At 48.6% G+C, this 21,029-nt stretch overlaps 1 protein-coding gene across 10 annotated transcripts in view; it reads left to right on the top strand.

Moving 5' to 3' along the window:
• RFFL (ring finger and FYVE like domain containing E3 ubiquitin protein ligase) overlaps window positions 1-20,390 on the top strand; it is a 74,479-nt gene extending 54,089 nt beyond the window's left edge. For 5 of the 10 annotated variants that reach the window (XM_084749889.1, XM_084749895.1, XM_084749897.1 and 2 more), the window contains 6 exons: window positions 3,901-4,088; window positions 9,157-9,570; window positions 12,828-12,911; window positions 13,799-14,009; window positions 15,797-15,820; window positions 17,917-20,390. In XM_084749889.1, coding sequence (XP_084606015.1) covers window positions 3,901-4,088; window positions 9,157-9,570; window positions 12,828-12,911; window positions 13,799-14,009; window positions 15,797-15,820; window positions 17,917-18,098 — 1,103 coding nt within the window. In that variant the 3' untranslated portion in view covers window positions 18,099-20,390. Of the gene's footprint in view, window positions 1-3,900; window positions 4,089-9,156; window positions 9,571-12,827; window positions 12,912-13,798; window positions 14,010-15,796; window positions 15,821-16,481 lie in introns of all 10 variants that reach the window. The other 5 variants (XM_084749891.1, XM_084749898.1, XM_084749893.1 and 2 more) reach the window with 5 other exon arrangements.
• The last annotated feature ends 639 nt before the right edge of the window (window positions 20,391-21,029 follow it).

Genomic DNA, 21,029 nt, shown 5'->3' with positions numbered 1-21,029 from the left:
TCTCTTGTCCCCATGGCCTCCACTTCTGCGGCAGTTCCCTGTCCTAGCCTGCTTCTTGCCGATCTCTCCTAGTGGGGGCTCACTACCACAAGCGCACCCACATATCAAGTAAGGTTGTCGCAATAAAGTCCTGGTTCCTTCCCCTGGATTACGAGATGTTTCCACAGCTCCTGGTTAACTTGTGTCGTTCTGTTTACCTCCTCTATACCCCACTCCTGACCAAGCATTTCGTGGTTTCTCTCTCCTATGGCGCATATTATTTGTTTTTGTTTTTCGTAGAAAAAGTCTCTATTCCTGACTTTCTGATAAGCTCTCCCTGCTGTCATGTCAAGATATGGCACCTCATTAGTGAACTCTTTGTCATGCCTCTGCCTTGTTTGTACTAGCCCCACTCCTCAACTGCCTCCACACTGTGTTCAAACCTCCATTCGCGCACTGTCAACTCTGGTAGGCCATTAACTCCCTGGCGATGGCTACTGCACAGTGGCAAAGGACAAAGGGATTGGCATTAGTAACAGTGGCATATGCGTGAATGAGGAGATTCTGTTGTTGGCTTTTTTTTTTTTTGTATGGAGTCTTACTAGGTGCCTCTTGCTAGCCTAATAATACTCACTATGTAGACCAGGCTGGCTTTGAGCTCACAGAGATCTGCCTTTCTCATCCTCCTGAGTGCTGGAATTAAAGATGTGTACAGCATGCCTAGCTAAGGAGAGGTTTTACAGAAGTTACTGAGTAACTTGTTCCCTGTGCACAGGCCCAGGAAGCCGCATGGTAACTGGTGAAACCTCCAGCTTTACAGTCCACCTTTGCCTTTCCAGAGGAAATTGTAGTTAAAAGCATTTTTACAGTGCAGGCAGGAGCAACTAATACTTGCCTAGTGCTGTATTGTCCTGTGGAGTGTCCGGGGACAAACATGAAGCATGCAGAGGTGTGACCAGTTAGAGGGGGACGGGATCCGTGCCCTGTCTGCGCTCACTCAGACGCAGCAGCATGTAACTTTAGGAATTGCAGAACCTCCTTTTTAGAGAAATGCGCTCATGGTCTTGTCAACAAGGAACTCCTTTTAGGCTGGGCGTTCACGCTGAGTGTGGCAGTGCACTTGGGAGGTGGAGGTGGGAGCACCAGGATGTCTTAGCAGTGTGGTGAGCTCAAGCCTGGGCTACCTGACACCCTGCCTCAAAACCCACAAAAACTTCACGGTTATGCCATGTGTGCTGGGAGTTCGCAGGAAGGCAGATTGGTTCCTTACGTGGTAACTTAGAAGCTCAGGTAAGTGACAAAGACAGGGATGAATGGTTTCCATGTGTACATGGCCTAGACAGCTTGATTATTCACCAACCCTTCCCGAGCCACCTGTGTAAGAACCCGGATACTGCTGTATTCTCTGTTCTCACAGGGGTCATGGTCAGGTTGTGGAGTCAGGTGGTTGTTTTTTGTTTTGTAGTTGGTTTTGGCTTGGTTTGGTTTGGTTTGTTGAGACAGGCTTCCTCAGTGTGTAGCCCTGGATGTCCTGGAACTCATTTTGTAGACTAGGCTGGCCTTGAACTCACAGAGAACTGCTTGCCTCGGTCTCCCAAGTGCTGGGATTACAGGTGTGTGCCACCACTGCCCGGCTGGGAGTCAGGTTTTAATCCAAGGTACCTACAGAAGAAAACGAGAGTGTGTCAGAGACCATGTGAGAAAGTTTAAAAAGTACTGGAGAAGTCAAGAACCCTAAAATTGTAACCCATGGGACCCGCTTCTTCCTTTTCCTGTGTCCTGTTATTCCTTTTATGGAATGACCAGTGTTGGACTGATTTGCCTCTTAATTCCTTCCAATTTGTTATCTTTGAACTCTCTGAGGGAGAATGCCTTTGTTAAAAAGAGACACTGCAGGGGGCTGGAGAGACGTCTCAGAGGTTAAGAGCACTGCCTGCTCTTCCAGAGGTCCTGAGTTCAATTCCCAGCAACCACAAGGTGGCTCACAACCATCTGTAATGAGATTTGGTGCCCTCTTCTGGCCTGCAGGTGTACATGCAGGCAGAACACTGTATACATAATAAAGAAATATTTTTTTAAAAAGAGAGACACTGCAGTACTCGGGAGGCGGAGGCAGGTGGATCTCTGTGAGTACGAGGCGAGCCTGGTCTACCAAGCAAGTCCAGGACAGCCAAGGCTACTCAGAGAAACCCTGTCTCGAAAAACAATAACAAAACCCTGGGGGGGTGGGGGGAGAGAGAGAGACAATGCAGGAAGTATCCATTTGTGTGTGTGGATTTCAAATAACACCACTCGATGTTTCATCTATTACCTCTTTGAGCAAAGAGCTCAGGGTGTCCACACACTGTTAATCACCCTGCCCTGTCATCAGGCCATTCTGACATTGGAGGGGGTTGGATACTTTTTGCTCTGTGAACTTAAAATAACAACCTCTTTGGCCCTCAGTACGTAGGCTTGATTGATACGTGTGGTGAGAATAACTAAAACACTCTTTATTAAACCACCGAGGCACTAATTGACAAGGACCCAACATTGCTGGGCGTTTGTTGCATGCACAGCACTGCTAGTGTCCGTTATGGACGCTAGGGAGTTGTAGTCCCTGTCCTAGACGAGCTAACGGCTGCAAGTAGGAAGTGAATGATCTGTGTGGGGACCTATTAGCAGTGCTGCCACAGCGCTAGAACGGTGGCTCAGCTCCTGCTGCTCCCCTAGAGGGCCTGAGTTGTTCCCAGCACCCATGCAAGGCGGCTCACAACCTCCTGTCGCTCCCGCTCCGAGGTATCTGATGCCGTCTTCTGGCCTGTGTGCTTCCTGCACACACATGGCGTTCACTCACACAGACACATAAGAAGAACAGTGCAAGCGCAGAAGCTTAGCTGAGCAGGACTGTGGATGAAGAGGGTCACTCGTGCAGCCCAGTGGGAGGGAGAGTCAAAAGATAGCGTGGTTAAAGATAAGACTTCGGATTTAGAGCCAAGGGTGGTGGCGCACACCTTGAGGCAGAGGCAGAGGCAGAGGCAGAGGCAGAGGCAGAGGCAGGAGGGTCACTCTGAGTTTGAGGCCAGCCTGGTTTACAAAGTGAATCTAGGACAGCCAAGATAGCATAGAGAAAAAGACCTTGGATTTAGAGTCGAGCGTTAGCTAGATGCTTTGAGCCTGGATGGTTTATATACTTTCTTGTTTTGGTTTGTCTTTTAAGACACGGTCTCTCTGTATGCCCTGCCTGTCCTGGAACTCACTCTGAAGACCAGGCTGGCTTTGAACTCTGAGATCTGTCTAACTCTGCCTCCTGAGTCCTGGAATTAAAGGTGTCCGCCACCTCCATGTGGTTTATATGGTATTTTTTTCAGAGACGACCTTGTTATGTTGCCCAGGCTCAAGTTATCCTGTTTGTTTCTACTAGTTAGGTAGCTGGGCTGCAGGTATATGTCACTCACTGCATCTGGCTTTGCCCATTTATAATACACACCCTCCATGCTCGGTTGGTGTGTGTGTGTGTGTGTGTGTGTGTGTGTGTGTGTGTGTGTGTGTGTGTTGGAGAGAGACAGAGACAGAGAGAGAGAAGAGAGAGAGAGAGACAGACAGACAAACAGAGACAGAAGGCTCCACCCGGGCCTCAGGGCAAGACAATGCCCTTGAATAAAGTGGGTGTCTAGTTCTAATTGTAAGATAAGAATGAATTTTAGTGAAGTGAGATTTTAGATTAAACCAAACAGGACCAGGCAGCCTCACAAAGGTTTTATACCAGCCTGGTAGCTAACCTTGCTCTGGTAGATCAAACGTCTTTAACACATGGAGCACTAACTACAGTGGTAGACGAGGCAAGTCTTCCGTGGCCCCTCAAGTCATGACCTCATACTTGGCAGGTGTGGAGCCAAGTATGGTACATCCTAACTTTTACCTGTTCTTCTCCCGTGTCAGATTTTACCATGTGGGCATCCTGCTGCAACTGGTTCTGCTTGGATGGACAGCCTGAGGAGACACCACCACCACCGGGGGCCAGGACACAAGCCTATTCCAACCCTGGGTACAGCTCCTTCCCTTCCCCCACCGGCTCGGAACCTAGCTGCAAGGCCTGTGGGGTCCATTTTGCAAATACAACTCGGAAGGTAAGTGCCACTGCGCTATGACCCCAGGACCTCAGGCTAGCCACCTGTTTTCTACCTGTATGATAGGCCTATCCTGGTCACAGAATGTTCGAGAACAACTGTTCAAATGAAGGCAAAGCATCTCAGCATAGACCCCTGGCCTCAGACAGCAGCTGCACTGCTCACTAGCTGTATGACTGAACCTTATTTGTGAGTTACCCTTTCTAGTGCTGGGAAAGAAATAAGGCCTTAAGTGCCCAGTGCCATGCTGGAAACATGGCAGATGTTGGCTCTAAGCTGTCCCATACAAGACTTGGCCTCAGATTAACCTGGTCCTCATTATCAAAAGCCTGTCAAAAGTTTCTAAGAGACAAGGAAACCTTAGCAGAGAAACTGGAGCCCACTCACTGGCATAGGCACTGTCTGTAATGGGCCCTTTGCTAGAACCCTCAGTCAGCACGTGTCCTACAGAACAGGTTTGCAACCCAGATTGACTGGTAGGATTTGAGGCTGAATGATGCCAAGGGGAATGAGTCCTTTTAAGCTTTACTCTGTGAGGAACTGTTGAAGGCTTTAGCCAGGTGTGGTGAAACATGCCTGAGTTTGAGGTCACCCTGGGCTAAATAGTGAAACCCTACTTCAAAGAACAACAAAATTTAGACTTTTAATTTTACTATGACTTTTTGGGTTTTGTTGTTTTTGAGACACGGTCTTACTCTGTAACCTAAGCTAGCCTTGACCTCACCATGTTAATCTAGCTAGCTGGCCTCAACCTCAAGGCAGTCCCCCTCCCTCAGCCTCCCAAGTGCTGAGTTTACAGGTGTGCGGGCATACCGCTATTCCTCTGTGTTGTTTGAGACTGGGTTTCTCTGTGTGTAGCACAGGCTGTTCTTGAATTCGCTCGGTAGATTAGGATGGCCTTGAACTCACGGAGCTCCACCTGCTTCTGCCTCCCAAGTGCTGGGCTTAAAGGTGTGTGTCACCACTTCCCTGCAGATTTTGTTTGTTTGTTTGGTTGGTTTTTTGAGACACGGTTTCGGTTTCTCTGTGTAGCCTTGACTATCCTGAACTTGCTTTGTAGACCAGGCTGGCCTCACAGCGATCCACCTCTTTTGCCTCCCAAGTGCTGGGATTAAAGGCATGTGCCAATACCACCTGGCCCTAACAGATTTTTTTATTTTTTAATTTATATATTTTGTTTGTTTTCATTTAATCTTCACAGTAACTAGTAGTATTAGAAACCACATCTTTGCAACTGACAAAATCTTAGACTTTAAAAAGAAAACTGTACATGTCAGGTTTCTGGTAAGTATCAAGAGGCCTCAGCGTACTCATTGGTTTCCCCGTAATCAACACTCGACTAGGACATGGTTAAGTGCTAGAGTCAGGATTCGAACCCAGATCATAGACGTCAAGCAGCCCACAGGAAGACATTGGAATGTTGCGTTGAAGATGACAGGTTCTTGGGAGCATGGGATGATTGAAACTGCTCTCCTTCCCCCACTGGACAGAAGTACTAAAATCTAACTGGTGTCAGACCTTGCCGTGCCTAGGCAGACAGGGATGAAGGAGGTCGTCCCTGCTTAGGGAGCTTGCAACAGGATAGGGAGGTCAAGGGCAGAGTACACACAGTCAGATGAGAGAAAAGCTTCTGCGGCCTGCAGCACCCCACCAGGGGAGACAGATAGATCTCAATTTAGATGATGAAAGATGCTATTGGTATAATATTTTCTTGCTCTAAAGTATGAATTAATTTTGTGCAATTCACAGTGAATTTTGTAATTGTTAAGGATGTTTTCTGCTGCAAGTATTTTTCATTTGTAATTTTGTGCTTAAGTGGATCAGCGTTCTTAAGTGTTTGGCATTTACCAGCCAGAGGCTTTTTTTTTCCCCCGAAACAGTTTCTCTATATAGCCTTGGACTTGCTTTATAGACCAGGCTGGCCTTCAACTCACAGCAGCCCACCTGCCTCTGCCTCCTGAGTGCTGGGATTAAAAGTATGCACTACCACGCTTGGCCAGCCAGAGACTTTTAAAATAGCTTCTCTAGTAGTTGAAATGCATTGATTACATGGATCTTACCATCGGTTTGTTTGTGTGTTTCTTTCTTTCCTTTTCCTTTATGGTTAGTATTTTCTACTTGCTCACTGGCTACAAAACATAGACCACAGCAAAGGCTTGTAGAGAGAACACAGGTAAGATATGCCCCCTGGGTCCCCCGTGTTCCCAGTCCTGGAAAAAAAAGGGACAGGCTGCAGTTTTGGCACAAGCTAGCTATTCCATCTGTAGAGCCTGCCTGTAATGCTGCTGTGGCCTATCGGTGTCTGAGAGTTCTGGGGTCCAGCCTCTTCAGCTGGGCCAGTATGAATGGTAAAGGAGGCTATACTTGGCTGAACTTGGGCATACTGTTTTTGGCCATACCATTAAACTAACAGCAATGCCAAGCAGACGTGGAGTGGTTTTTCTCGGTGTTGAGAAGAGAGAGCTGAGACAGATCCGAGGGGAAAAGAGTGATAGGGGACCACGCCTTCCTGTGAGTGTCCGCCTTACGCTGTTTTTTTTTTTTTTTTGAACCATCTCTGATACGTCAGTGGTTCAGAAGCCAAGAGGATGAGAGTGTGGGCCTGTTCCATGCCAGGGAATTTGGCTGAGGACGTCCTAGGGAAGTGAGGACAGCCTGGTGAAGGGGGAAAGCCAAGGCGGGCAGTGCCTGCCCAAGGCTGGTGTGTAGCTAGCTCTTGGCGCGGGTGTTTATTTCAGGACAGGCCCAGAACCTCTTCTGCTTCCTCTTTGTTGCTCTTTTGTTTGTTCCTCCGGCCTGATCTGTTTGTTAGGATTTACACAGGCCTTTACTTTGCTTATTCTCCCCACCTTTGCTGACAGCCTTCTTCTCGCTGCCGTTCCCCACTGTTTCACTTCCCTCAGGAACGTGAGCCTCCAGTGTTTCAGAGGCAGGCTTGCTTCAGAGTCCCTCGTGGGCAGGGGCAGCAGAACCTGCCCTCGCCTTCTGATCTTGCACCCAGAAGCCGAGACATTTGGATCTAGCCTGTTGAGCACCACAGGCTTTGTGTCAAGCTAGGTCTTGTCAATGTGGCCTTGCATGTGGGAATCACAGCTTCGTGACACTGCAGCCTCATCTTCAGCCGGGCATCCTGAACCCCAGATACTCAGAGCTCCCACTTGGCACTTGCATGGCTGCTGGCCACAGCTGCTGTTGGCTGGGGTAGCTGCACGTCCTCTTCCCTCTCAGCACGGCTTCCTCTCCGGACATAGCTGAGGAGAGTGGGGCCCTGGTGCAACACCCAAGTTTTCATGCTTTGCACGGGCTGTGTGAATGGCAGCTAGACAGGCACTAACTAGAGTTCTTTTCACTATGTGGACTCCTCAGCCCCACACAGAGGCGGTCCCGATCCTGCCGCTGAGACGGTCTCAAGGCGTTCTTTTAGTAGCTGAATGGCTCTCCATATTGAAAAAAAGAGCAGCAGCAGAAACGGGAAGGGTAAATAACAGTTAAGTGATCATGAGACGAGAAGTTTCTAACCTCTTGAGTAGGTGCCCTTGAGTAGATCCCAGAATGTTCAGGAATGACCTCTTAGGAGAGTGACTTGTCATTGGCTGGAGCAGTGTTCAGCCAGATGTCACTGTGCTTGCACAGCTTGTGGGCTGAGCAGCCTTGGTGTGCTGTCTGTGACTGTGGGGCAGCTGCACCAGGCGGTGCCGGCTTGTGGGTCCCTCATACTTGTCTCTACACTGAGACACTGTGTGCTTTTCACAAAGGGGAGAGGAATGTTTATCTTGAGATGGCCTCGTGTCCCACCTACTTCCAGCACTCTGAGAATGGCCCTGCTGGAGCAGGGAAACTGAGCAGCCTCTGTGGACAGGGCACTGATTCCGCCCTGTTGGCTGCCTGTGTGGGACTCCTCACGGCACCGCCGCCACATGGCATGAACGTGACCGAGGGCACTGGACTAGTCCCAGCTCTGCCTTCACTCCCTGCCTTTGACTGTAGTACTCCATCCCCCTGATTCTCAGTTCTCTTTGTAAGTCAGGGAAGAACACTGATACTTATTTTTTAAAGAGCTTTGAGGATGGATTGACAAGCCAGTAGCATGTCTCTGTAGTGCCACAGCGATAGCTGTTAGCCGAGCGTGGTGACACACGCCTGAGCTAGATAGAGAGACCCTATCTTAAGAACCCTGGAGATGCAGCCTAGTGGCAGGTCACTTCCCTAGCTTCCAAAAGATTGTGGGTTCAATCTTGAGCCCTGAGAAAACAAGACGAACAAAATCCAGCAACAACAGACGAACCTCTACGGTTACCCTCCTCAGCAGTGAGATGGTTAAGCAGCACAGTGGGAACTAGATCCCAGCTCCTGACCTAGGACCTGGCAGATGGCAGGTTGTGCCTCAGTGCGTTATTTCTAGGTCTCCACAATGACCTTGGGAGAGAAGCCCTGGCGTTTGTTGTTGTTGTTTGTTTGTTTTGGTTTTGGGTTGTTTGTTTGTTTGGTTTTTCAAGACAGGGTTTCTCTGTATAGCTCTGGCTGTCCTGGAACTCACTCTGTAGGCCAGGCTGGCCTTGAACTCATAGAGCTCCACCTGCCTCTGCCTCCAAGTGCTGGAATTACAGGAATATGCCACCATGCCCAGCCTGAAAGGCCCTGTTTTCACCAGCTTTTTATGGGTAGGGAAGCCAAGCAGCAGAGAGGCCAATGTAACATACCCAGGATGACGACTCTGTGAGGCATTTGAGATGGTGACTTAAATAAAACGGCAGAGCTTTTTAAATTCCAAATATGGTGGTGCTATTAATAGCTCCAGGTTTGCGTGAATGAAGTGTTACATTACGCTTTCAATGAAATGGTAAATGTAAACGATTGTGCTGTGTATACACATAGTGTATAAATGTCAGGTGTCCTGTTGGTGGATACAGACCCAGGAGGTCTGTCACCTCCAAGTGCCCTTTAATCTGAAAGCTGCAGTGTGGCTCACACCTTGGATATAGGGAGCAGGAGGCCCCGCTGGCCCGGCAGCTCCCAGCGGTCTGACATGTCCTCTCAAGTTGACATGTTTCCCATCTCTTGCTCTAAGCAGCAGACCTGCTTGGACTGTAAGAAAAACTTCTGTACGACCTGTTCGAGCCAAGAGGGGAGTGGGCTGCGCCTCTGCCTTCTCTGCCTGCGGTTCCGAGCCACAGCCTTTCAGCGGGAGGAGCTCATGAAGATGAAGGTGAAGGAGTTGAGGGAATACCTCAGCCTCCATGACATCTCTACCGAAATGTGCCGGGAGAAAGAAGAGCTGGTGTTTCTGGTGCTTGGCCAGCAGCCTGTCATCTCTGAGGCGGACAGGACTCATGTCCCCACCTTGTCCCAGGACTTTCCCGAGCAGCAGGCCTTCCTGAGCCAGCCTCACATCAGCGCAGTGCCTCCTACCTCACCTGGCCTCACTTCTCCACCTGCACAAGCCACCTCCGTTCCCCCAGCCCAGGCTCAGGAAAATCAGCAGGTAGGGGCCAGCATGCAGTCTCTCAGCCCGTGTCTGCTCTGAGGCTCTTTTTCCTCTCCCACTGCATTGTGGGAATGGGGTGTGAAGCCATTCTCTCTCCCTGTTGGTTCTGGAAGTGCTGTTTGCTGGTCATTAGGCTCAGGTTCTGGCTTCAGGGGTGGTAGGCCTGGCGCCATGTTTTTGTGGATTTTGTTTATAATACTTTCATCCCCTAGTTAGACTTAATTTCTTTTTTTCCCTATTGCTCTGGGAAATTCTTTGAGGAAAGTCACCATTATTTCTAGTCTGGTTTAAATCTGCCCTCCAGCTTACTGTTTTTTGACTGGTTTCTCCTAATTGGCAAGAGAGGGGAGAGAAGGGAAGCCCTGTGGCAGGGCCCTGCTACTGTGTCGCTGTGTGGGAGCAGCGGTGGTCAGCAGGACATGAGTCTGTAAGCCGCCTCGGTGGTACCTGGTGGTACCTGGAAACCGTAAGCAGCAGGTTGAAGCATGGAGCGTCCATGGTGAGCAGACACCGTCTCCACACTTAGGAAGCCCTGGCAGACGGAAGCTAAACTTGAGGCCCATTCTGAGGTTTTCCGCTCAGATCTGCAGACCCCCACTGATGCCACAGTAAGATTAGGACCTAGGCCAGGGCCCTGCCCACACAGTTTGTTTTTCTTCTGAGACAAGGTTTCTCTGTGTAGCCCTGGCTGTCCTGAAACTCACTCTATAGACCAGGCTAGCCTCGATCTCAGAGAGTCGCCTGCCTCTGCCCAGGGAATGCCAGGATTAAAGGCGTGTGCTACTTCCGCCCTGCTGATTTTGTTGTTGTTGTTGTTGTTGACTTTTAGTGGTAGGTATTCAGCGTACTGGGCAAAGCTGCTCCACTGAGGTACACCACGAACACCACAATTATTTTTGTCCCCATCTCGGGTACACTTTGAGCCTAGACCAATGAAAGAACCCCCTTTGGGCTTGCTGGGTTAGAGGGGCTCATCTACCACAGATGGCTGTGGAACACAGAGCTGTGTGAACTGGCAGCTCCTCTCCCACATGTGACATGAATGGCTGTGCTTCCCGGTCGTGGTCACCTCCTTTCCCAGGACTGGCCATTCATTCAGCTCAACACGATAGCATGATCTAAGTGCGTAACAATCGTGTAGCTCCCTGGTTGGCCTACGTCTGTTTTGTCTGGGCAGCTGGTCATTAATGCTCTCCTCAGCCCTGGCTCTTGCTTGGTCTGTTTACCTCACTATATATTCTTTTCTGCTTGGTTTTTAGAGGTGCTCTAGTCTGTGTGTAGTGAGCAAGGAGAAGGAACCACAGGAGTTTTTTTTTGTTTTGTTTTGTTTTTGTTTTTTTGTTTTTTTCATGAAGAGCCTTCAGACAGGTCCAGTATGGCACTGTACACCTTAATCTCAGCACTTTGGAGATCGAGGCACCCAGGTCAGGATGTTGAGGCCAGCCTCTTCTACACACTGTGTTCAAGGCCAACTGAGGACTGCAAAGAGGGGTGGGGGGAAATGAACAAAACCTTTAGGAGATTTTCTTTTTCTTTCTTTCTTTTTTTCTTTTTTTTTTTTTTTTTCAAGATTTTTATTTTTTATGCACATGAGTGCTGTATTTGCATGTACACCAGCATGACAGAAGAGAGCATCAAATCTAAGTATAGATGGTTGTGAGTCACCATGTGGTTGCTGGGAGGTGAACTCAAGACCTCTGGAAGAGCCTACAAGTGCTCTTAGCCACTGAGTCATTCTCCAGCCTGGAGATTTTCAGTGTATGATTCTAAGCATCATTTTGTTACTAACCAGAATTTCCCTGTTCTGGCTGTCATACCGGATACCATGTGTTACTGGGTACCTTTCCCCTTGAGATTTTAGAGGCCTTCAGTCTCAGCTTCTCTTTGTGACACCTGAACTTTGCCAACAGGAAAACTGGCATGGGGAAGGGAAATAACTTGGGCAAGGCTGGATGCTAAGTCACAGCAAGTTGCTCCCAGTTCTAGCCCCTCCTGGCTTCTGTCCTCCTGCTTTGATATCCTAGCAGTGTTCGCTAGGGAAGGAGGTGCGTGCAGAGTCGTGGACGGGTAGATACTAATTGTAGATTTTTATTTAGCCAGTAGGCCGACTGGGAAGATAAGAGTATTTGCAGCATGGCTTCCAGTTGCTCTTTCTAGGGAACAAAATACATTCAAAAGCTCGGGAACAGGCTGGCCTCTGGAAGAGCCTGGGGTGATACCAAGGTGACAGTACCCAAGTGGCCAGGGAGTACCACATCTACGTGAAGCCAGGAGGAGAGCAGCGGTGTCGATGCGGACACGGTTGGCTGCATCCCTATATGGATGCTTCGTCACTTTAAGGTGTTTGACGCTCTGCTTTTTGTTCCCTCTGTAATTGTTTGTCGTTTGTCTCTGTTGAGGAGTGGCTGGAGCCCCAGATCCTCTCTTTACTATTCATGCGGCCTCTAGGCCCATGAACTTAGACGTGCCTTTGGCTCTGAGTTCACACAGGCCCTCGGCCTGAGACAGCTGGGCGTGGAGAGGAGCTGCGTAGGGATTTGTGGCAGAAGTGGCTAAGAGAGTCGGGAGGCCACAATTCCGAGCACGCTGACAAAGATGAGCCCTTCTGGGAAGTTAGAATGCTGAATAGAATGGAACCGTAGCCGAGGCGTCTGCGTTCTGTCGTCTCAGGGTGTTAGGTTCTTCAATTCCTTACACACACTTAAGCAGCTCCGGGTACGCCCTGTCCTGTCCTGTTGGTTAGCACACATTTCTAGAGTGTGAGAGACTGCAGAGTGAGCCTCACGGTGGTGGAGTTCGTCAGTGAGGAGGCCAGGGGGATTCATGTCAAGGACATGAGTGAGATGTTTGGAAACCGGTGGACTTTGGTCCAGAGGCAGAGCCGGGCTTGTGGGTAGAGGCTGTGCGTGCAGAAGGCATTTGGCATAGTATTCAGAGATAATGGGGCGGAAAGAAACCTTTCACCTCAACTGTCCAGGCTGAGAGCAAACTGTGATGAGTGCTGGCTAATGCCACTCTTTGGGATGGGCAGAATTAGATCACTTTGTTCCTGATGCGGGTTATCATCCGTTGTATTGTCTCTGCTGAGAGAGTTGCTGTGGAAAGCAGGCGTTTGGGGTAATGCTTCGGGAGCCTTGGTTTCTGGGGGGAGATGGGAATACATTCTGGACATTCATATGAGCTGAGAGAGGCCCATGCTTTGTAAGCCACTGGGACATCTCTGTGGATGTGATGGCACCTTTCTCTTCCCACAGGCCACTGGCCATGTGTCTCAGGACCCCGAGGAGCCCATCTTCCTGGAGAGCACAGCCAGAGCACCTGCCGAGGATGAGACCCAGGTGGGGCTCTGCGCGCTCTGCACCTTTGCCTCTGTTCTTTCCCTGCTCTTCTTGGGATGTTCCTGGGTGCCTCAGCAGACTCAGGTGGAACCAGGAGGATCAGTTTGTGAGGACAGTCCTGAAGTCCTTGAGTGTAGTAGTAGCGTTCCTTTGTTGTGTGTTGGTGTGAGCAAGCAGATGGGAGGCCACAGTGGAGGCAGGGGAGCCTCCTCGCCCACACTGTGTTCCCAGTCTTTTGACTTTCCAAGAGCTACCAGAGGGCACACTGGGGTGGTGCTAGGAAAGCCTTTTTCTTGTCCTGTGTGTTTAGGGTGCAGTAGCCTCTGCTGGGGAAGGAGGTAAGATGACGAAGCTTGGCGGCCTCAGCCACACAAGGGACCATTGCAGAGCACGGTTCTGTAGGGACCATAGGGCTTCATGTGTGAAGGCCATGTGTGAAGTCCTGCCAGGGAGGTCTGTACTGAGATGGGCCAGCACATACCCAGGGTTTCCTGTGCTGCCACATTTACTTTCCACAGGAACCCTGTGTGGCAGGACAGTGCTCTATCCTTTGTGGAGGGGCAATAGGCTCAGGGTAGTAAACAACTTGAAAAATAATGCCTAGTATTTGGTGGAGGCATCAGCATTGAGAATCAGGGCCGTCTGGCCAGCTAGTGCACCGTTTATGCAGAGTGCTGACATGCCAGTGTGTGACTTTTCTGCACAAAGCACATGACGGGGCAGGGAAAGACCAGTCTATTTTGCTGGGCCAGGCACCATTGCCAGATACCTCTGTGCATGCTTGAGATGCTCAACAAAGTTGATTTTTATGGGTGCTCTGGGGGTCATTGGAGAGAGCTTAAAGGACACAAGAGTCGAACCACCTGATCACGTCTATGCCATTGCAGTCCATCGATTCAGAGGACAGCTTCGTCCCAGGCCGGAGGGCCTCCCTGTCTGACCTGACCCACCTGGAGGACATTGAAGGCCTGACAGTGCGGCAGCTGAAGGAGATCCTGGCTCGCAACTTCGTCAACTACAAGGGCTGCTGTGAGAAGTGGGAACTGATGGAGCGGGTGACTCGGCTGTACAAGGATCAGAAAGGACTCCAGCACCTGGGTAAGGGGCAGCCTGGGTGGTGACTGAACAGAGCTCCCCATGTGTTTAGCCTCAGGGGAAGCCAGCCTACACATCTGTACTTCTCAAGTACCAAGCCTGGGGGCAGGCATTGGATAGTTCCATCCTCAGAGCAGCCTGTGCACCAGGCGCTATTGGTGTCACGTGAACCGCAGAGCCGAGGTTTGAACTGAGGATTTCCTAAGTCAGCGTCCTGCCAGATCCTAGTCACGCATGCTCATTCCCATCACCAGCGCTGTGTAATCTCAATCAGTTATGGCTTGGAAAGCAAACCCTAGCAAGTAGCATGGACTCGGGCTTTCCCTGGCGTTCACTTCCCAAAGCATTTTACATGGTGTCCTTTTCCAGTTTCCCTCTGTCTCATACTGACTCACTGTAGATGCCTTTCTGCTAAGTACAGAGAAGTCCTGCAGAAGAGAAACACGGTCGGCCGTGCGGCTAGGCAAGCACTTTACCAGTAAGCTGCATCCCCAGCACCCTAGTAGTAACGTAGATTTTCTGCCTGGTGCTGGGGATCACCAGCCCAGGGTCTACTTCCACAGGCTAAGCAAGCGTTCTCTCACCAAGCTACAGCCCTAGCCCTTCCTGTGACCATTGGGAACTGGACATTTTCTCAATTTTTAAATTTTGGTTTTTCAAGACAGGGTTTCTCTGTGTAGTCTTGGCTGTCCTGGACTCACTTTGTAGACCAAGCTGGCTTTGAACTCACAGCGATCTGCCTGCCTCTGCCTCCGAGTGCTGGGATTAAAGGCGTGCGCCACCATGCCTGGCTCTTTTTTGTTTGTTTTAGTTTTGGTTTTGTTTTAAACACAGATTTCTCATCGTCCTTCTCATCGCAAGCTAATAGTTCTTTGAGCATTTTGATTCCTTGTATGATAAATGGTTGTTGGAGTGGAGCTTCGGGCCCTCCTCTAACAAAATGGAACAACTCATACTGACTCCAACTGCACTGGTTATAGACTTGGGGCCTGACAAAGAGTCTGTCTTCCATTTGAGATGATCTCAGTCTCTTTAGAGTCCCAGAGACTTTGGGTCTCACTCTGTATCCCTGGCTGGGCAGGAACTTGCTGTAGAAATTAGGTTGGCTTCAAACTCAGAGAGGATCCACCTGCCTGTGCCTCCTCAACGCTTGGGATTACAGGTGCGCTCCTGTCCTCCTCCTCCCTTCTTTTTCTTCCTTCTTTTTTAAAATTTTTATTTATTTTTTTTCCTTCCTCCTTCTTCTTCCTCCTTCCTCCTTCTTCTTTCTTTCTTCCTCCTCATCCTCCTTCTCCCCCTTCTTCTGCTGCTTTTTAAAGACATAGTTTCAGTAGATAGCTCAGGCTGGCCTGGAACTCACGATCCATCCTGTGCTTCTTGTGCTGGGATTACAGGCATGTACCGCCATGCTTGACTACATGTGGGAGAGCTTGTCCAAAAATCCTTGGCTCATTGAAATACTCAAATTCTTCATTCTTTTTTTTTTTTTTTTTTTTTTAATAACCTCAATGTGGTGGCTTCAGAGGCAGTATCAACGGATATTGTGTATGTGCAGTGTCCTTTTAGCTGACAGTGGTCACTGTAGACCAGTGGATCTGCTTTTCTCAGACCAGAGCAGATGGAACAGCAAGAGCTTCATGACTTTTCAGCACACAGAATGGGGGAGGAGAGCAAGCATTTCTTTAGACTGCAGCCTTGGACCCCTTCTCGGGCCCTAGATGACCAGCATCCAGAAATGATGGCTGGGTGGTGACTACCTTTGTTTATACATCTTTTTCTTTCCTTTTCAGTGTCTGGTGATGAAGACCAAAACGGTATGTAATTGTTTCTGCTAAAGAGAGGCTTAGGCTCTTAGCCATTTTGTCCCTCTGACTTCAACAGGGATGGCTGTTCACAGTCTTGAGAATTCCAGGGAAGCTGTGGGAAAGCAAGTCAGGCAGGCATTCTCCTTGCCCCCCTCCTATCAGGGAAGTCCACAGCGGTGGGCCAGGCTGAGGGCCTTGGCTGAATTAGAGCAGACTCCCCGTGTGTGGGGGGTGGGACATCAGGCTCAGTTTCTCCATGACTCTGCCACCTAAGCACCACTAGGGTGTTAAAGGCCACTATTGGGGGCATCCTCAGAGCGCACTGAAGAACGAGTATCCCATGTAGCCTGTGGGATGTTTTCATATATAGTGTACTCTTTTGAAAGCCTTGAGGAATGTGGTTGTAAACTTCCTGAGCAAGAATATTCTTACTAGTGTTTCAGCCTACAGAACACTTTAAAACTGTTTTCAGAATTATCATAAGGAAAATGGCCCTTTGTGTGGAGTGAGCAGAGGTGAGCTTTCTTCTTCGTCCCTGTAACCATCTGGGTTAGCCCACCCAACCCCCAAAATACCAGTATCAGCTTAATCTACTTGTTACCATCCTTCTTTCTTCTCATGGTCTGAGAATGCTGACCACTGAGTTGATACATTTATCATTTCTCCTCAGGGAAGTAGTGAGTGTCTGAGATCCTGTCGATGACTCCAGTGTACCTTTCTAACCTCTGATTTAAGGCCACACCGGCTTTAAGTCAGTTGAACGCTCACAGCCAGCTGTCTCTGTGGGAAGTGCTCTTTAATTGATGTGTTTCATAGCTACATGAGAATATTTCAGAACCACCAAACTGTAGCAATAAACAAACGTACATGGATTTGTGCAATTCAGTGACTTGACTTTTTAGACTAGTCCAGAACAGAGAAAAGAAAGAGTAGAAGCCACAGATAAATGGGGACTTCCTCCGGAGGATGGCCATGCCCAGATGGGGCAAGGGGCTGGCATGAGAACAATTCTGTTCCGTGACTGGAAGAAGGTAGGTGTGCTGAGCTAGGATAGTAACTGTGCCCACTACCACCCCAAGCCAGTTAGCACTTGCTGAAACCTCTGTAGTGGACAGTTAGTAGTGTCTTGATGGTCTCTGCCCTTGGAGCCCTTATCCAGAGGCCGTATGTCCATGAGCCTCTCTGATTTGACTGTGGACTATCTTGGCAGCCCTGTGTCCTTGGGCAAGCCAAGGACTCTGGCCCAAGTTGTGTCATCTCTAAACCTACTTCAGCACCTTTGGGCTAATCTAGAAAGCTCTTAGGACCCTGCCCTGACACATGGTAGGCAGTTAGTCAGTGTGAGCAGTTATCCCCTGGGCAGAATGTTCATTATCAGATGTTTAAAGAATACATACTATGTGAATTGGGTTTTGGGAATTCAAAGATATGTATCTGATCTCAGAGCACAAAGCAAATGCTAAGCCTATGATTGCTGACTGAGTAAGTTGAATTAGAAGCTCTTCGTCTACTGTGGGAGATAAGTGAATTATCATGCAGTATGATAAGCAGTCAGGGTATGAATAAAATTCAATGGTTGTAGCACAGAAAAGGGAGCTGTGTGTCTGCCCATTTCCCTCTATCAGGAAGTCTTTTCAGAAGAAGCCCAGAGGTAGATTGTGGAATAGCACATGGGGTCCCCCAGGATTCTCGGCTTTATTAAACCAGGTCTATGTTTATAGATAAGCCTTATGATTCTTAATGAACTACTCATAACAGTTCTGTGTATAGCCAAACTTTTTTGAACCAGTTTTTTTTAATACATTCTGCCTTGGGCTGTGGTACCTAAGCAAGGCTCCCTCACTGTATCACAGCCTTCATGTCCTAAGTTCTTTCTTTCTAGTTCGTGAGTCCTGGGATTTTTCTGATCCTAGAGTACCATACTCAGACCCCTCTCTTAGCAGGAGTCGGGTTCAATCAGCAGCTGGATACGGTTTAGTTACTGAGATTGGGGCTTTTTTTTGAAGGCACTCTATTTGATAAAGTGTGGGTTTGGTGTTTTGCTTAGTGCAGCCCCTTGTGCACAGAGACATAATCTTTTCTTCCTTTCTGCGTTGTTTGTCCAGGAGGAGCGGTGACTTCTGGCCTGGAGGAGAACCTGTGTAAGATCTGCATGGACTCACCCATTGACTGTGTTTTGCTGGAGTGTGGCCACATGGTGACCTGTACCAAGTGTGGCAAACGCATGAATGAATGTCCTATCTGCCGGCAGTATGTCATCCGAGCAGTGCACGTCTTCCGATCCTGAGGGCTAGCATTAGCTTCTTCAGTGCCTTACAGAGGACATAGCCCAAGGTGTCTGGGCTCAGGGTTGGTCTGACGCACAAGGGCAGTCTATTGCAAGAAACTGGCAGTGTTCTTAAGACTAGGACAAGCAGAGGTGCTTGGCATGCCTGTCTTGCCATGGGGTGTACCTCTTAGGTGGCAGAGTCCAAAGTCAGGGGGAACTGATTCAGATCATGAGTGCCTGCTTCTGTGATCATTGGGTGATGTTAATCAATGAAGAGGACTTTCTAGAACATGGACCATGTCTTCTCCCTTCCTAAGAACCTAAGACACATTTCACATGTCCCATACACCACTACTCCTGTTTCATCAATCAAAAATCCTGCTGGAAATAGTCAGTGTCCTGAGTCATTACTCCCTACCCCTCAGAAAAGCACATTTGGATTTAAATTTCTGGATTCTCTGGTGTTCTGTGTGTTAACGTATCTTTTAAGTCTGCTCATTTGCCTAAGATCCACTTGTTTCTATGGACCAAGAGTTCAGTCAGACCAGTAGTATTCCTTAGGTCAGAATTTGGATCAGTAAACTCACCTCTAGTGAGAAATTAGGTCTAAACGCTGTAGAAAAAAAAAAAAAATTCTAGGTCGAGTCACTTGTTTAGTGTTGGAGTTAGAAACAACCAGTCTCCCCACATGACCCCCAGCTCCTGCAAGTCCTTAAAAGATGGTGTGTGGTTTTGACTTTGTACCATCCTTAGCTTTAGATTATGAGGAAAGAGATGGAGCTTTATCTTTGGCTTCCTTTCTCTTTTTGATTTTTCAAGACAGGGTCTCTTTGTTAACCTTGGCTGTCCTGGACTTTGTAGACCAGGCTGGCCTCGACTTCACAGCGATTCACCTCCTGGCTTCTTTAGCTTTTGATTCTCATTTTCCAGCAGGGTAAAGTCTTTTAAAAACCACTTAATAGTTTCTCTTCTCTGGGTTTTAAACTTGCTTACTGAAGGCTTAGGAACTTAGGCAAAGAGCTCTCCTCTAGCCTGGCTGCTCCAGAGTTCCCGGAGAGCAGATGCAGGACAGTGTATGAGGCCCTGGAAGGTTCTGAATGAGGCTGGACTATGCCTAGGCTAAAAAGCCTTAATTCCACTCCCTTCTCAGCTGTTGGGCAGGTCAGGACGAAGCATTCTCTAGATCATGGTTCTAGCTCTCTCCTGGAGTCTTTTACACCGCTGACACAACTGAAGGTTGAGTGTTTGCTGAACAGCTCAACAAAGCACAGAACATACAGTATCAGAAGAGCTGTGCAGTCCTCTGTGGGACGAACCCTCAGCACTATATTACATCTTGGCCAACACTACCCTTCACTGTGCAGCTACGTGAGGCTGGGAGAACCAGTCATGACTAGAAAGCAGAGGACCTAAGGGGGCTTCCTCTTCACCATTAACCACTGAATTCCTTCAGGGCATCAAGTAGTTCCTTGAAGTCAGAGATGCCTAGGCCACTTACCTCTGCATTCCAAGTCCAGATGACCAGATTTTGGGTCAAACCCTGTGTATCAGGGAACCAGCTCCTCCACAAAGACTACCTTTCCCTCCCTGAACATTGAGTACTGTAGTTTACAATGTCTTCAGTTTAGCACAGCCCACTGACTTTGCTGCTCCTGGACTCCACTGTGAAACAGGTCTGATTATGCAGCTCAGAAAGACCTAACAGTAACTTCAAAGCCGCCTCTCCCTATGACTGCTTTCTCTTCTGAGGCCTTACCGCCCTACCTCCTACACAGGAACAGAAAATAATGTACTGATGGGATAGCAACCCAAATAACAATCAGAACTGATTCACTTCTTGTAAGAACTTAACTTTAAATCTCTATCTTTTCATTTGGAGAAAAAAACGGATGTCAAACAACTTTATTGTTACGCCAAACGAAAGGTGGCGCCCGTTCCAGTTAACCAGGCAGAAGACCTGATTTTCCTTTCTGTTTTCCATGGATCCTTAGTCTTAATGTGAAAACGCCTAATCCTTCCAATTAATTCTGTGGATTTTGCTGTGATTGCGCAAAGATTGCAGTTAAGACTTCGTTTCAAAAGACGCTAACTGGTTCATAGATGGGAATAGCCAGGTCTAAACTAATAAGCTGTAGAGGAATTAATAGTCTACGTTGTACAGACTTGTTGCGATCTCTTGGATGTGAACGTGTTGCTCCAAGTGGCTTATATTAAGATTCTCTCACCTGGGTGTTAGAAAGCAAACCCAAATGTGTATTTTTTTGTTACAGAGCTCTGCTTTATAATTTTGTAATAAAGTTTAAATACAGATGCCTGTTCCATCTGGGGTGGGTGGGGGGCGGTAGCCAGAGGCAGAACTTGTAAATGCAGGCAACCACCAGGTCTCATGCACAGAGCTATTGCTCTTTAGACTGCGTCCACTTCTGCACATGCTTGGGCCACCTGGTCTTGGTCAAGGTGCTCCTACCCAGTGTTGTGATATGGGAGAAATTGTGGAACAGACTAGATAGCTAAGTGTAAGGATGATGCTCAGGAGCAAATAGGAAGTGCCATGTAAGTTATTTACAGTCCCACTATAGAGGAGCCTTCAAGAGCTAAGTAGAAAGGAACCTCTAAGTTTTCAGGTGGGCAGACTGGTACAGTTGTGACAGACAAGTGTGGCTGAAAGTTGGCCTAAAGAGCAGACTGCAGAGTAAACCTGTACCCACCTGGCAGGTGCCTGAGGAGGGGAGTGTGTTACCACTGGGAGAATTGGATGTCTCTTGTTTATGGCCCACCTGTTGAACATCCAGTGATGACCACTGTCATCAGTTGGCACTATGTAAAAAAGGTAGAAGGCGACAGGTTTCCAACTGCTTAGGGTTGGGTGCAAAAAGTCTAATCTCCCTGCAAAGGAAGTGTCAGACTGGACGAGGTGTACAAAGACCTGGAGTGGATAAATAGTAAGGC

The sequence above is a fragment of the Acomys minous genome (assembly GCF_964271855.1).
Source record: "Acomys minous genome assembly, chromosome: 12".
NCBI classification, from domain to species: Eukaryota; Metazoa; Chordata; class Mammalia; order Rodentia; family Muridae; genus Acomys; species Acomys minous.
Note: the sequence above shows the minus strand (reverse complement) of the source record. Positions and strands in the feature narration are given on the sequence as shown.